The 11,787-nt window shown below is 51.8% G+C and overlaps 1 protein-coding gene across 1 annotated transcript in view; it reads right to left on the bottom strand.

Moving 5' to 3' along the window:
• Positions 1–674: 674 nt before the first annotated feature.
• The window catches only part of BPIFB1 (BPI fold containing family B member 1), a 25,745-nt gene continuing 14,632 nt past the window's right edge, over positions 675–11,787 (bottom strand). Inside the window, exons 8-16 of the mRNA XM_027770185.1 lie at positions 10,888–10,971; positions 9,898–10,077; positions 9,025–9,078; positions 8,379–8,537; positions 7,048–7,115; positions 6,166–6,211; positions 4,904–4,967; positions 3,873–3,949; positions 675–810 (exon numbers count right to left, since the gene is read on the bottom strand). Coding sequence (XP_027625986.1) covers positions 751–810; positions 3,873–3,949; positions 4,904–4,967; positions 6,166–6,211; positions 7,048–7,115; positions 8,379–8,537; positions 9,025–9,078; positions 9,898–10,077; positions 10,888–10,971 — 792 coding nt within the window. The 3' untranslated portion in view covers positions 675–750. The remainder of the gene's footprint in view (positions 811–3,872; positions 3,950–4,903; positions 4,968–6,165; positions 6,212–7,047; positions 7,116–8,378; positions 8,538–9,024; positions 9,079–9,897; positions 10,078–10,887; positions 10,972–11,787) is intronic.

Below are 11,787 nucleotides of genomic sequence, written 5' to 3'. Positions count from 1 at the left end.
ATAAGGCCCAATATCCTGGAGACCATAGAGATGGTGACGATGATGTCACCCACGGAAGACACTATCTGAGTGCCTACTATGTGCCTGGAACTGCTCTCTCTCTCTCATCTAATCTCTAACCACAGTTCTCCACGGTGGGCTATGATTCTCCCCATTTTACAGAGAAGGAAACTGAGGCTCACAGGAGGAGCCATCTCCATTTTACAGAGAAGGAAACTGAGGCTCACAGGGGGAGCCATATTTCAGAGTCAAAGATACATTGACTTTGAGGGGCCAGGCTGGAACAGAAAGCCTAGTTAGGCCGCTTCCAGGGCAAGAAGAACATGGTTCAGAGGGCCTTAGACCCAGCACACCACCAAGATCAATAAAATGTATGTCTCCTACTCAGAAGGCCACCTCACAATGAATGGTCTTGAGGCTCACAGGGAAGGCAGGAGGGAAGCACTGTTTTTCTTATTCCAGAGGCCCGGGGATGGTCAAGGCCCTGAACATTCAGTCACATGTGGTCCTATGTAGCCCAGACAGCTAGGACATTGCCCAACCTGGCTCCCAGTACCCTGACATGACCCAGATGGTGCTTAGAAGTCCTGTCCCCAAGCCTAACAACTCCTATGGTGAGACAAAGATTCACTCCAAACTCCAGGAATACAAGCAAAGGTTTATTGATTGCAGAGAGAGACGGTCTGTAGAGCTTGCTCCTATACCCCCAGCTCGGACCTGGCCTGCCTTCAACTGCCAGTGTCCAAGTCTTCACTGGGAGACAGGAGAGCCGAAGTTCTCGGAGGAGGCCGGGGTGATCACGAGGGCATCCTGGAATCAGAGGAGAAAAATCAAATAGGCTCTTCCCCTCCTGCCTTGTCCATACTGGTTTTGTCTACAAAAACCATTGACATAAGGTGCTGACCATTGGCATGAGGTGCTGGTGGGGGGATTGGGTTATGAACTCAATCACACACAATCCTTTGAGGGTCAGTGGTAGAGGATCTGGGTCTGAATAGTGATGCCAAGTGGGAACTGGGGCACAGGTAAATTGCCTCTGTGCTGGGGGCGAATGGTGTAGGACTGTTGTCCCCAAGCCCAGCCCACCACCAGAACGCTCTAGAAAGTTTTACAAAAACGTAGATTTCTGGCTGTATCCACTGGGATCTAGGCAGTTGGATTTTTAAACTTTTACATTTGGGGGGGCTATTTTTTCTTCTGCAAGAGAGGGAGGAAGAATAAACCTTCAACAGGGTCTTGATGCCACGATCCACCCCCAGCCTCATCCAGCTGTGGATCATGGGCTTGCATGTGCCTGGGGTCCTCAGGGGAGTCTCCAGACAGGAACTTTCCCACATGGGTCGACCTCACAGAGTGCTGACGTTTACCACTGCACCACTGTCTGGCTCTCAGCTGTATTTTAAACAAACCTCTGAAGTTTTAACAAAGCTTTGCCTCAGATGAGAAATTTGTCCTATTAGATCTCTCTACTTTTTTTTGAGATTTTTTGCTATAGGACGTGTGCGCTCGCTAGGGACAGAAAGGGAGAAATCACCCCCCAGGGGAGATGGCCATGCTACAATCTCTTCTCCTCCATTCTCCTCTCAGAATTTTGTGCATGCACGCACACATGCCCAGGGTAAGTTTCAAGGCACCGAATCTGGAACTCAAACTGCGTTGACTACATGGAAGTCCAGTGACATAACCATTAAGCCTATCAGCTGGCCCCTCTCCCTCTACATTGTATTATGATTGTTTTCAAACAACCAGTGAAGCGGAAAGAACTTTACAGCGGACACCTGCATGCCCATCGCCTAGCGTCTACCACCACCTTTTCCTTTAACCGTACTTGCTTTCCTTCATGCCCCTCCTTTCGTTCGTTCCCTCTACTCTAGAATTTAAAACACACTAGGCTGTAAAGCTAGAGAAAGAAAAAGCAATGTGTTGCTAGCTAAAAACTAATGAATGAAGCCAAAGAAGAAGTTTGGAAAGGTTAAAAGGGTTGAAACAGTACCTTTCCAAACCAGATATAAGTGATGGCTTATGCAATGCAAGTTGATTAAGTACCATTAAGTACCACGAAGTACCACTCTACATACCATCCACAGTGCTGTTCTCATTATTCCTCATCAAACCAGCTGCAGGGGGACCAGCAGTTAACGTAATGGCTATGTCGCTGGACTCCCATGTAGTCGACCGCGGTTTGAGTCCGGGAGCCGGTGGCTTAAACTCATGCCTGGCACATGTGCGTGCATGCCCAAGATCCAGAGAGGAGAATGGAGGAGAAGGGATTGCGGCATGGCCATCCTCCCTGGGGGGTGATTTCTCGCTTTCTGTCTCTCTGTCTCTTTCTGTCTGTTTGGTGAGCACACGCACCCTATAGCAAAAAACCTCTAAAAAAAAAAAAAAAAACAGCTGCAGGGAGGACTCGGCTTTTGAGGGTGTGTAGCTGATAATAAGGCAAACATCAACTTGGCTTTGAAACTGGCTAACAAGGCCCTCAGCCCTTTCTCCGAATGTGTCCTCATTAGGGAACATTTTTGAGACTTCTGTCCTCTGTGGATTCCTCCAGAATTAAGTGGTTCAGGAATTTAATGGTTCCAATTGACACCTAATGAGGACTATCAAGAGGTAAAGGTTTGGTTCAAAGCGTCTCCCTGGCCCTAGGTTGGACATGTTGGTCATGGAAAGGTGCTAGGAACAAGCGAGGAGGAAAACGTAAATTGTCATCCTGATTTCAGAGTGAACTGGAAGCTCCAGGAAGGCGGGGGCTCTTTTTTGTCCTCTGTCGCAATCGGTGCCTGCACATAGCAGGTGCTCAGTAGATGCCTGCGGAGAGGGGCACCTCACTGCCAATGGCTCATACAGAGGTTGGGGCCCAAGGCAGGGGCTGAGTGCAAATCCCAATTCCGCTACTTCCTAGGTGTGGGACTTTGGAAAGGGATTGCCGTCTTTGGGTCTTAGTTTCTGCATCTGTAAAATGGGGCTCACAGCAGGGCCTGCCACATAGGTGGGTGAAGACTGAGATGCACCTGTACGCCAGTGGCCGGCACATAACGATGGCGGGCTTTTCTGATTAAGGATAGTGTCTGGCTGATGCTGCTTCCACTCCTCCCCTCAGCAGATGCTAGGGAGAGTTATTTGCTCAATGTGCATTTATTGAACTTCTACTGTATGCCAGGCCTTGCTGAGCACTGGGGACAGGGGCCCAGACAAAATATCTCCACCCTCGAGAAGCTGAAAGCCACGCGGCTGTGCCTGGGGAGGGGGCGTGTCCCAGCCTGTGATCTACCAGCCCAGATGCTGCCTCAGGTCTGGGCCTCCTTCCTTATCTCCCCAGAACAATAAACATCCTGCCTCGGGCCTTTTGCACTTGCCACCCCTTCTGGCAAGTTGTCTCCCATCTGCCCACACAGCTTGCTCTGTCACCTCCCCAGGCTCAAATGTTTCCTCCTCAGGGAGGCCTTCCCTGACCATCTCATCCAAACAGCACCCCTCCCCTGCCGCCATTCTCATCCTCCCAGCCTGCTTTACTTTTCTCTCAACCCCTGAGAGATCTCTGTGGGGGCCCAGACTCTGCAAGGCCAGGAGGTGCACTGCCGGCCTCTGGCACTCAGAGGTCTGGCTGGCACATAATAGAGCCCCCAAAAATGTTTGCTGACTGATGACATGAATGAATGAATGACAAGTGGGTGCAAAAGGGCACTGACCTCAGGCTAGGAAGGTCCCACCCCCAGGGCATAGTCAAGCTGAGCACTTGCAAATGAGGGGGTGAGGTCCCTAAAGGGGGAGGGACTTGCCTAAGTCCCCCACGGTGACCAGCAGGGCTAGGGTTAGAGCACAGGGCTTCCCATGCTCCCTACAGGGGCTGTTCAGGCCCACATCCAGCTCACCTTTGTCAGAGAACACTCAGCTGCCTTGAATCCCAGGGATTTCAGCATCGATAATGGGATCCCGGATCTTAATTTGCCTGAAATAGCAAACATGGTTAGTGACCAGGGGGCCTGAGCTGGGACTGGGCATCTGTGGGGGGCCTTCAATTCCTGGAGGGAGTCTGGGACCCGGCATAGCTGATGTTGACGTCCCCCTCTCTCTGCTCACCTGCTTTCCAGCCCTGGCACCCACCCACCCTCACGCCCCCAGCCTTTGCCTCTGATACTGGCTTCTAGCAGCTCATGGAACACATCCCTCACACCCTCTCACACTCCTGCTCAAGAGCCATCAGGGGCTCCCAGCAGTCACAGCAGAGGTCCCTATACTTTGAGACTTCCCACTTTAATAAAATGTAATTAAAAAGGTGAGGCTAGTGTAGGTTGCCAGCTCTTCCCTCTCCCACAAGTTGCGGCCTTATTAGTGTGATTCCACCTCTGTCTCAGCTTCCTCCACTTGTAACACAAATAACAATGCCCATGACAGCAATGGCTAAGAACTGTTGGGCATAGTGGGCACCCCCTCTGTTGCTCACAAACACTGTCTCACTTGTGCCTGAGGCAAGGTACTCTTATTTGCCCATTTTACAGATGGAGAAACTGAAGCTTGGGGGATTGGGCTGCTTGTCCAAGGCCGGGAGGACAGCAAGAGCAGGTACAGGATTTGAACCCAGATCTGTCCAAGGCACTTTAAGTGTGCTCTAGTTGTCTGCTTATACCTCTACGCCCTTCCTGCTGCCAGCCCTGTGAGGCTGGGGCATGACCTGGCCGTCTTTGCATACCCAGGTGCTGGTGTTAGTAAAGGAATTGGGCTCAGGGGGTGGAGAGGGGAGAGGCCATTTCCAGCTGGGTGAGAATGAAGGCTTCCTGGAGGAGGCAGAATTTGCACTAGGATCTGAAGGTTGGATGGGGAATGAATGAAAGGGCCCTAGCTGGAAAGGCAGGTCCAAGTACCGAAGACCTGGAAGAGGCGGGACCATGACAAAGGGACTCACCATTCTGGTTTGGCAGCAGGACAGAGAGGAGGATCTCCATGATGACATCTTTCAGGGGTTCAGGCTAGGGGAGAGAAGGGGCACCGTCACTGTGGGTGAGCATCTGGGACTCTCCCAACCATTCCTGACGGGCACTGCGCGCCCCTGTGGTGAGGGTGGCTGGTTAGAGCTGGGTGTGCTCCTGGGGACCAGACAGGTTGAAGCCAGAGAGGAACTCAGCTGCCCCAGAGGGCTGGCAGGTGGGATTGGGGTGCACTGGGGGACATTCCTTCCTCAGGGCGGTGCTGCTCTGTGCCAGGTAAATTTGTCCCGAGGGACTTCTTCCCTGTTGCTTGAGCTTTTGACTTCTTACAGGAGGCCAGAAGACCCGAGTGTCACAGAGAAAACGCCCCGTTTAAAAATACTAATATGTATATTAAAATATCATACGGTTTCCCATAAATATGTGCAAATATTCGGTGTTGATTTAAAAGTAGAAATTAAAAAAAAAATCAGTAAAAAAATGTATAAAGTGAAATAAATGCAGGGACCAGTGAAAACATGGCAGAAGACAGGAGTTAGCCAGTTTAAGACCGTGGGTTTGACCTGACTCCTGTGGGGACACAGAAGACCACAGACAAGGAGGTGCCCAGGGTCACTAAGGGCACCAAACTGAGAGTGCACATTGAGGGGATCGATTTTCTATTTAGGATGAAAACGTTTGGGGCTGACACTGGCATAGTGGTAAAGGCAATGCTCCGAGTGGCAGACACACACGAGGAAGGTCGCCAGTTCATAACCTCGCTGAGACTGCCAGGCAGGTGTGTGCGTGTGATCCAGGCCAGCTGAGACGAGGAGTGGGCCAGTGTGAAGACCCTGTTGGGGTGTCTGCCTGTCTCTCCTTTCTCAAATAAATACACTTAAAAAATACAAAAAACCCTGAACAAACCAAAACTGAACCCAAAACACCTCACTGAGAGTGCGTGTCTGTGATAGTGTGTATTTGAGTGTGTGTGTGTGTGTTCTCAGCTAGGTCTGCCACATAGTAGGTGCTCAGGAAAGCCTGGCCTGGAGGGTGGACTTGGGTTGATAATATGAAGGCTGACTACCCTACTGGGAGGACCTAGTTTGGAGCAAATCCTGGACAATGTCTCTTTCTGAATAGAATGGACCCTGGGCCATCTCTGTGCCCTCAGAGATGGACCCCTGGGATGTCCCCATGCCCTCAGGGAATGGACCCCTGGGCTGTCCCCATGACCTCAGGGATAATCTGCTGTACTTACTTCGAATAGGCCAATCCCGGAGTTCATCAACTGGATCCGGTTAGAACTACAACAGAAGATGCCTGTCAGAATGGTCCCTGGGGTCCCTGAGGTCCCCATCCCTTATCCAGCAACTCTGCATTGAGCCCTACTATGCGCCAGACCTAGAGCAGGCTCTGGAGACAATGGTGAACCACATAGAGCCCTTGCCTCAGGGGAGGTAGAAAACAAATTCTGGTCAGAAGAGCACAAAACCACGCCCAGCAGTGATGGAGTAGAGAGTGCAGGCCCCTTCAGAAGGGACCCCCTTGCCCTCATCCCAACTCAACTTTTTGCTCTCTGTAGGAATGTAAGCAGCAGGGTTGAGGTGGTGGTGGTATAGTTTGAGTTTTGTATGTTGCAACTAATTCATGTCAACAAAACAAAACATCCCCCAAACTTCTGTGGGCTGGTCCCAACACACTGCAGGCATGATTAGTCCTGGGGGTTCCAGTTTGCAACCAGCCAACTCACTCTGGGGCAGCAGAAAAGTGGCGGGAAGGGGCGAGGTGTAGGGGGGGAGGCAGGGGTGCAGAAGACAGCTGGAGCCTGTATTCCTGGGCTGGGCTCGGAAGGGGCTCAGTGGCTGGGGGTGACTGTCACTGCCACTGTCTTGGAGGTGTCCACGATGAACCCTGAGGCCAAGGGCCCTGTGCTGGGCAGCCACTCTTCTGAGCAGAGTCAGCCTGCCCGTGGCTGTTGCAGGGCCCCCTCGCTGTCCTGCGCTCTCACACTTAGTTCCTGGCAGCAGGACAGTCCAGGCCAGGCTGCAGCCTTCCACGCTTGCATGCTGTCATTTCAAGAAACCCGAGGGGTGGGACTCATTTTCATCCACAGAATCTTCATGCTGATGTCCATATTTACCTGATTTCATTAAGGTTGAGTATCAGTTGGTCACCTTTGGTGTAAAACTGAGCTTCCGAACTGGCTTCCTGCAATAAGAGAAGCCCACACCCCATATTTCTTAAGAGAATGTGTGAAGTGTGGGGTGAAAGCTTATGCAAGGAGACTCTGGGGTCAAGATGGCCTGGTCTGAATTTCAGCTACTGGCTCTGTGACCTTGGGAGAGGCTTTGACCTCCCCAGGCCTCACTTTCCTCATCAACTAAATTGGATAATACCTGTAGCCATCCCCCCATTTAACAGATTAGAATACAGGCTTGGGGCACCAGCAGGTGGTGTGGTGGTTAAGGTGCTGGGACACACCCACAGGGCCAACCACGGTTTGAGTCCTAGACCTGGTGGCTTGCTTTCTCACTTTCCCTTTCTCTGGCTCTCTGTGTCTCTCTCTGGCCAAATTAAAACAAATGAATGAATAAATAAAATTAAATAATTCTTTTTTAAAAAAAGAATACAGGCTTGGTGAGGACAATGACAAACATGGGGGCAATGATGACAGCAGCCCGAGGATGCTCCCCCCAGAATCACGTTGACAAGGACCCCTGTCTCAGGCTCTCTACCTAAGGAGGCTTCTACTAGGCTTGTCCTTTGATGCCTCCCACCCCTGTAATTCCACTCCCAGGGGCCCCCCAAATGGAAGCTCTGAGATTTGCCCTGCTGGGGTTCCTGAGAAAATCAGTCAAACACTTCCTGGGAGACAATTGAGTTCTGCTCATAATTCAGAAGAGGAATGAACCTCTCTGGTCTGGATGGTTTAGATGGAGCAAACCCCTAAACCGCATCTGGTGTGTGTGTGTCTTAGTTCAGAAAATGTGCATATTCCATTTTTCTGGTCACACTGATTGGTTCAGGTATGAATATATGACCCAAGCTCATCCACTGACAGTCAGCTCTGGAACTTTTGCTGGAACTATTGGGAAAGAGATTTTTCTTGCTGCGACTATCAAGTTGATAGGGCATAAACCTGACACAGCATGGGACACTTCCATGTGTGAAGAGCCTGTCTGAGAACGAGGCAGCATTGAGGAAAACAAGGTTGCCAGATGAGACGAGAAGAATGAAGAGGACATTGTTTTAGCACCAGAACTAGCTATTCCTGAAGCCGGACTCATCGTTTGGTTCTGTCCCCAAATCCCTGACTAATGAAGTCACAGGACTGAGCTGGGCCTCCAAAGCTCCTGATTCTTGGTTCAGAGTTTCCCCCTCCTCCAACACCCGGGTGTCAAGACTGTTGAACAGAAACAGTGAACAGGAGTGTCTCCTAGGCTTCTGCCGATATCACTCAACGGAACTCACGATGCCCAGGGTGAACAAGGGGCGACGGGCTTCGTTGGTGGGGAACACTTCAAACACAACCAGTTGGGCCAGCTTGGCACCGTTCTGACTCAGAAGCAATTCGGGGGTCTCCAGAGTTAGTAGCTTCACGATCTGGGTGGGGCTCAGCTGATTTGCAGCCTGGAAGAATATCAGACATGCATTTGGCCCCGAGTGCCTCCCCATGGCCCACAGGCTCCCTGTGGTCCCAGGTGGCCTGGGCCTGCCCATATCCCACCTCCTGTCCCCACCCACTCCCCATCTGTGTTCTGCCACACCGTCCTCACAGAGCCTGGGATCACTGTGCTCCCACCTGGCGACATGATTGTCCGCTCCTTCTGTTTGGAAAGGAAGTCCCTCTGATCTCTTGGATTGTATCAGATGCTCAGTGAGCCCTCATAACTCTGTCCTTTGTCACCAAAGTTCTTATAATAGTACTATCATCTGTGCAATTATTTAAGACAGGTCAAAGTATTCTGCTAGACAGAATACTTGAGGAGAAGGAACTGGCCTCCATCCTCCCAGGCAGGAAAGAAAGCTGCCCCACACATGGCCTCCTCCACTTCCCTGGAGGCCTGTGTTCAGACACAGCGAGCGCACGTCACCTGCAGGTGGTGAGTGGACCTACCTTTTCGTTGATCACCTGGATGTCCAACTTCAGCTGACGGGCCAGCTCAGGAAGCTGAAGACAAGAGGGAGCCAGAGTAGGTTAGCTGGAGAGGCCAGGCAGTACCCTTCCTGTACCCCCTGTGAGGATGAAGAGTTCCCAGAATCCAGAAAGCTAGGCAGGCCAGTGGTAAGAACACAGCCCCAGGTAAGCCGCCACCGGGTGTGGGGCCCACGTGCCCACGTGCCTGCACTTCTACTGCAGTAGTTGTAGGCCGCGGGCAGTTCCCTGAGGACAGAGAGAAGTGACTCCAGTCCTTACTGCAATCAGGAACATGATTGCTGGGGCCCACTCCCACCCCCTCACCCTGAGTTCTAATCCCCAAGAGTTTGGTTAACTGTGACTGTCGGCTGACCTGAAGTCCTGTCAGTCTCCCATAACTTTGGGCCAGCCCCTCTCCCCTCTGGCCCTCAGTTTTCCCATCAGGGTCAGCCCAGAGGAGGTGGCACACTCCAGGTGACTGGTGGGTCTGTCTGCTCTGCTGTGTGGATGATTCCAAGGTTGTGCCGGCAAGCAGGCTCAGTAGGGAGGGCCCTGCTGGACTGGTGCTGTCTGCCTTGGCTCCCCTAGTGGCGAGCAGAGGTACGACACCTCCCTGGACCTTATGCTATCCAGATGCCCTTTGGCTTCCCAGGACTGCCACTGCCATTCAGTAGAGGAACAGGTATACCAGATCCCAGAGGGCAGAGCTAGGCCCGGCTGCATGCTACCGGGAGTCTTCAGTTCTAGAACTCTGGGCGGGGCAGGGTCTATTGGCCCAGGGAACAATCCATTGCTGGAGGGGCTCACTGAGCCTGATGGAAATCCCTGCCCTCTGTCCATGCTGAGGCTTACCACCGAGTCCAGCAGGATCATGAGCTCTTCCGTAGGGAGCAAGGCACCAACTGCAGCGTTCACCACATCGTGCCTCACGGTGAAGCTGAAAGGGGCACTGTCCAGGGTGGGCATCGTCAGGGAAGCTGCAGAGTCACTGAATCTGTTGGTCACGTTTCCCTGTGCATCCAATAGCTTGGCCTGAGAAGACACAGATCAGGGAATGGGCTGAGAATTCAGTCTCCACAGCTTATCCAACAACACCCTAGAAGAAAATGATTCCATTCAGCCGGGTTCCCTTTTTGCATTGGTTGCCAGGAAGCTTTGCTTGGAATTCAGTGCCTTGCTGTAGGCAATGGGTTGGCAACATCTACTCCTGCTCCCTTCAGATCGTCTCTGATTTTTACTTTTTTGTATCTTGATATCTTTTTTTTCAGCTATGTTTCGACTTTTAAGATACTGTAAACATTTTAGGTGTAGGGGTAACTTAAAATTGCAACAAAATGGGAAAAAATATTTTATGGTAAAATATTCTAAGGAATCCATAAAAACTGGTCTGGGCTCCATGCTACCCAGGTTGGCCTGGTCCCTCAGGAAGTACAGCCCAGCATGAATGCAGCTCCACACTTACATGGAATGATAGTCACCCGGCACTTCCTGTCTGCCAGGTCTCGTGCGGTCCATTTCATTCTCCCTCAGTGACCATTATTATTTACCTGAAAACCCCTGCAACGGGCTTTGAGCATGCTGCAATCCCTCTTCCATTTCTCCCTCCTTTTGGGATTTTGGGCCCAAACACACATGCGCCTGGTATTTTTTTTGAATTGCCGAGGCCAAACACACATGCGCCTGGTATTTTTTTTGAGTTGCCGAGGCCAGGACTCAAACCACATAGTTGGCCACGTGGGATATGACCCCATTATTTCTTACATTTTAAAGACAAAGAAACTGAGCTGGTCAGAGGAGGGCAGCGATGTCCTCACTGTATTCTCAGGGTCCTGTGACACTCACCCCCAGGTGGACCTGGATGGTGTCCCCATTGATGGCAGAAGACAGAAAGTCAAACTCTAAACGGTGAGTGTTGAGGAAAACGGGCTCTGCTCGGGAACAGAAAGAAAGTCAGTGAGGCCCAGGGCCGTGCAGGGCAGGGTGGTGAGGGCTGCTTTCAGGGGGAGGGCGGGGAGGGCAGGTAGGGCGGGAGGAGCAATGCTGACAGTCACGAGAAGGCGATGGGACAGAAAGGACGGTTTATTGGTCGTCCCCCAAGGGCAGGCACTGCGCCCATGGCTGCGAGTGCAGTAATCTTCGCTGTGCCTTTAGGAGGACAGTCCCATGATTGCTCAGCTTTACAGGGGTAGCCCAGGGTCAGAAAACTGAAATGCTGTGCTCAAGGTCAACTGTGAGAAGATCAGAAACCCGTTGTCCTATACTGAAGTCCTGGTTTCACAAAATGCAGCTACTGCTTCCAACCCTCTATCTCCTCGACTAGCTTGTGACTCACGGCCCTCATGTAGGCAGGGCTAGGGTTTGGGTCTGGATTCCAGGCACACTCCATCTGTCCTTCTGGTGGCCTGAGTGCACCTCGGGATTCCCCACCTGGCCACCAGGTGGCGGTGGCCTCTCATTTGCCTGAGCTGTAGAGTGGATAATGGGGAGTGAGCAGAGAAAGCAGGAGTGTCCCTAGTTGGCCCTCCAGCTGCTGACTTCCTCAGGAAGACGTCCTGCCCTGCCCCTGGGGAGCAGAGGAGCTAGACAGCTTTGGCTAGTGTCTTCTCTGCTTTGAGTCACAGTTTCTTTATAAAGGGGAGCGAGTGTAAGAGTGATTCTTCCTCAGGGACAGGCCTGGCCCTTGTAATGGTCCAATCTGAGTGATACCCACTTGGAACAGGAAGAACTGAGTTCAGCCCTCCT

The sequence above is a fragment of the Tupaia chinensis genome, unplaced genomic scaffold (genome assembly GCF_000334495.1).
Source record: "Tupaia chinensis unplaced genomic scaffold, TupChi_1.0 Scaffold000115_1, whole genome shotgun sequence".
Classification (NCBI taxonomy): domain Eukaryota; kingdom Metazoa; phylum Chordata; class Mammalia; order Scandentia; family Tupaiidae; genus Tupaia; species Tupaia belangeri.
This window is presented reverse-complemented; position numbering and strand designations above follow the sequence as displayed.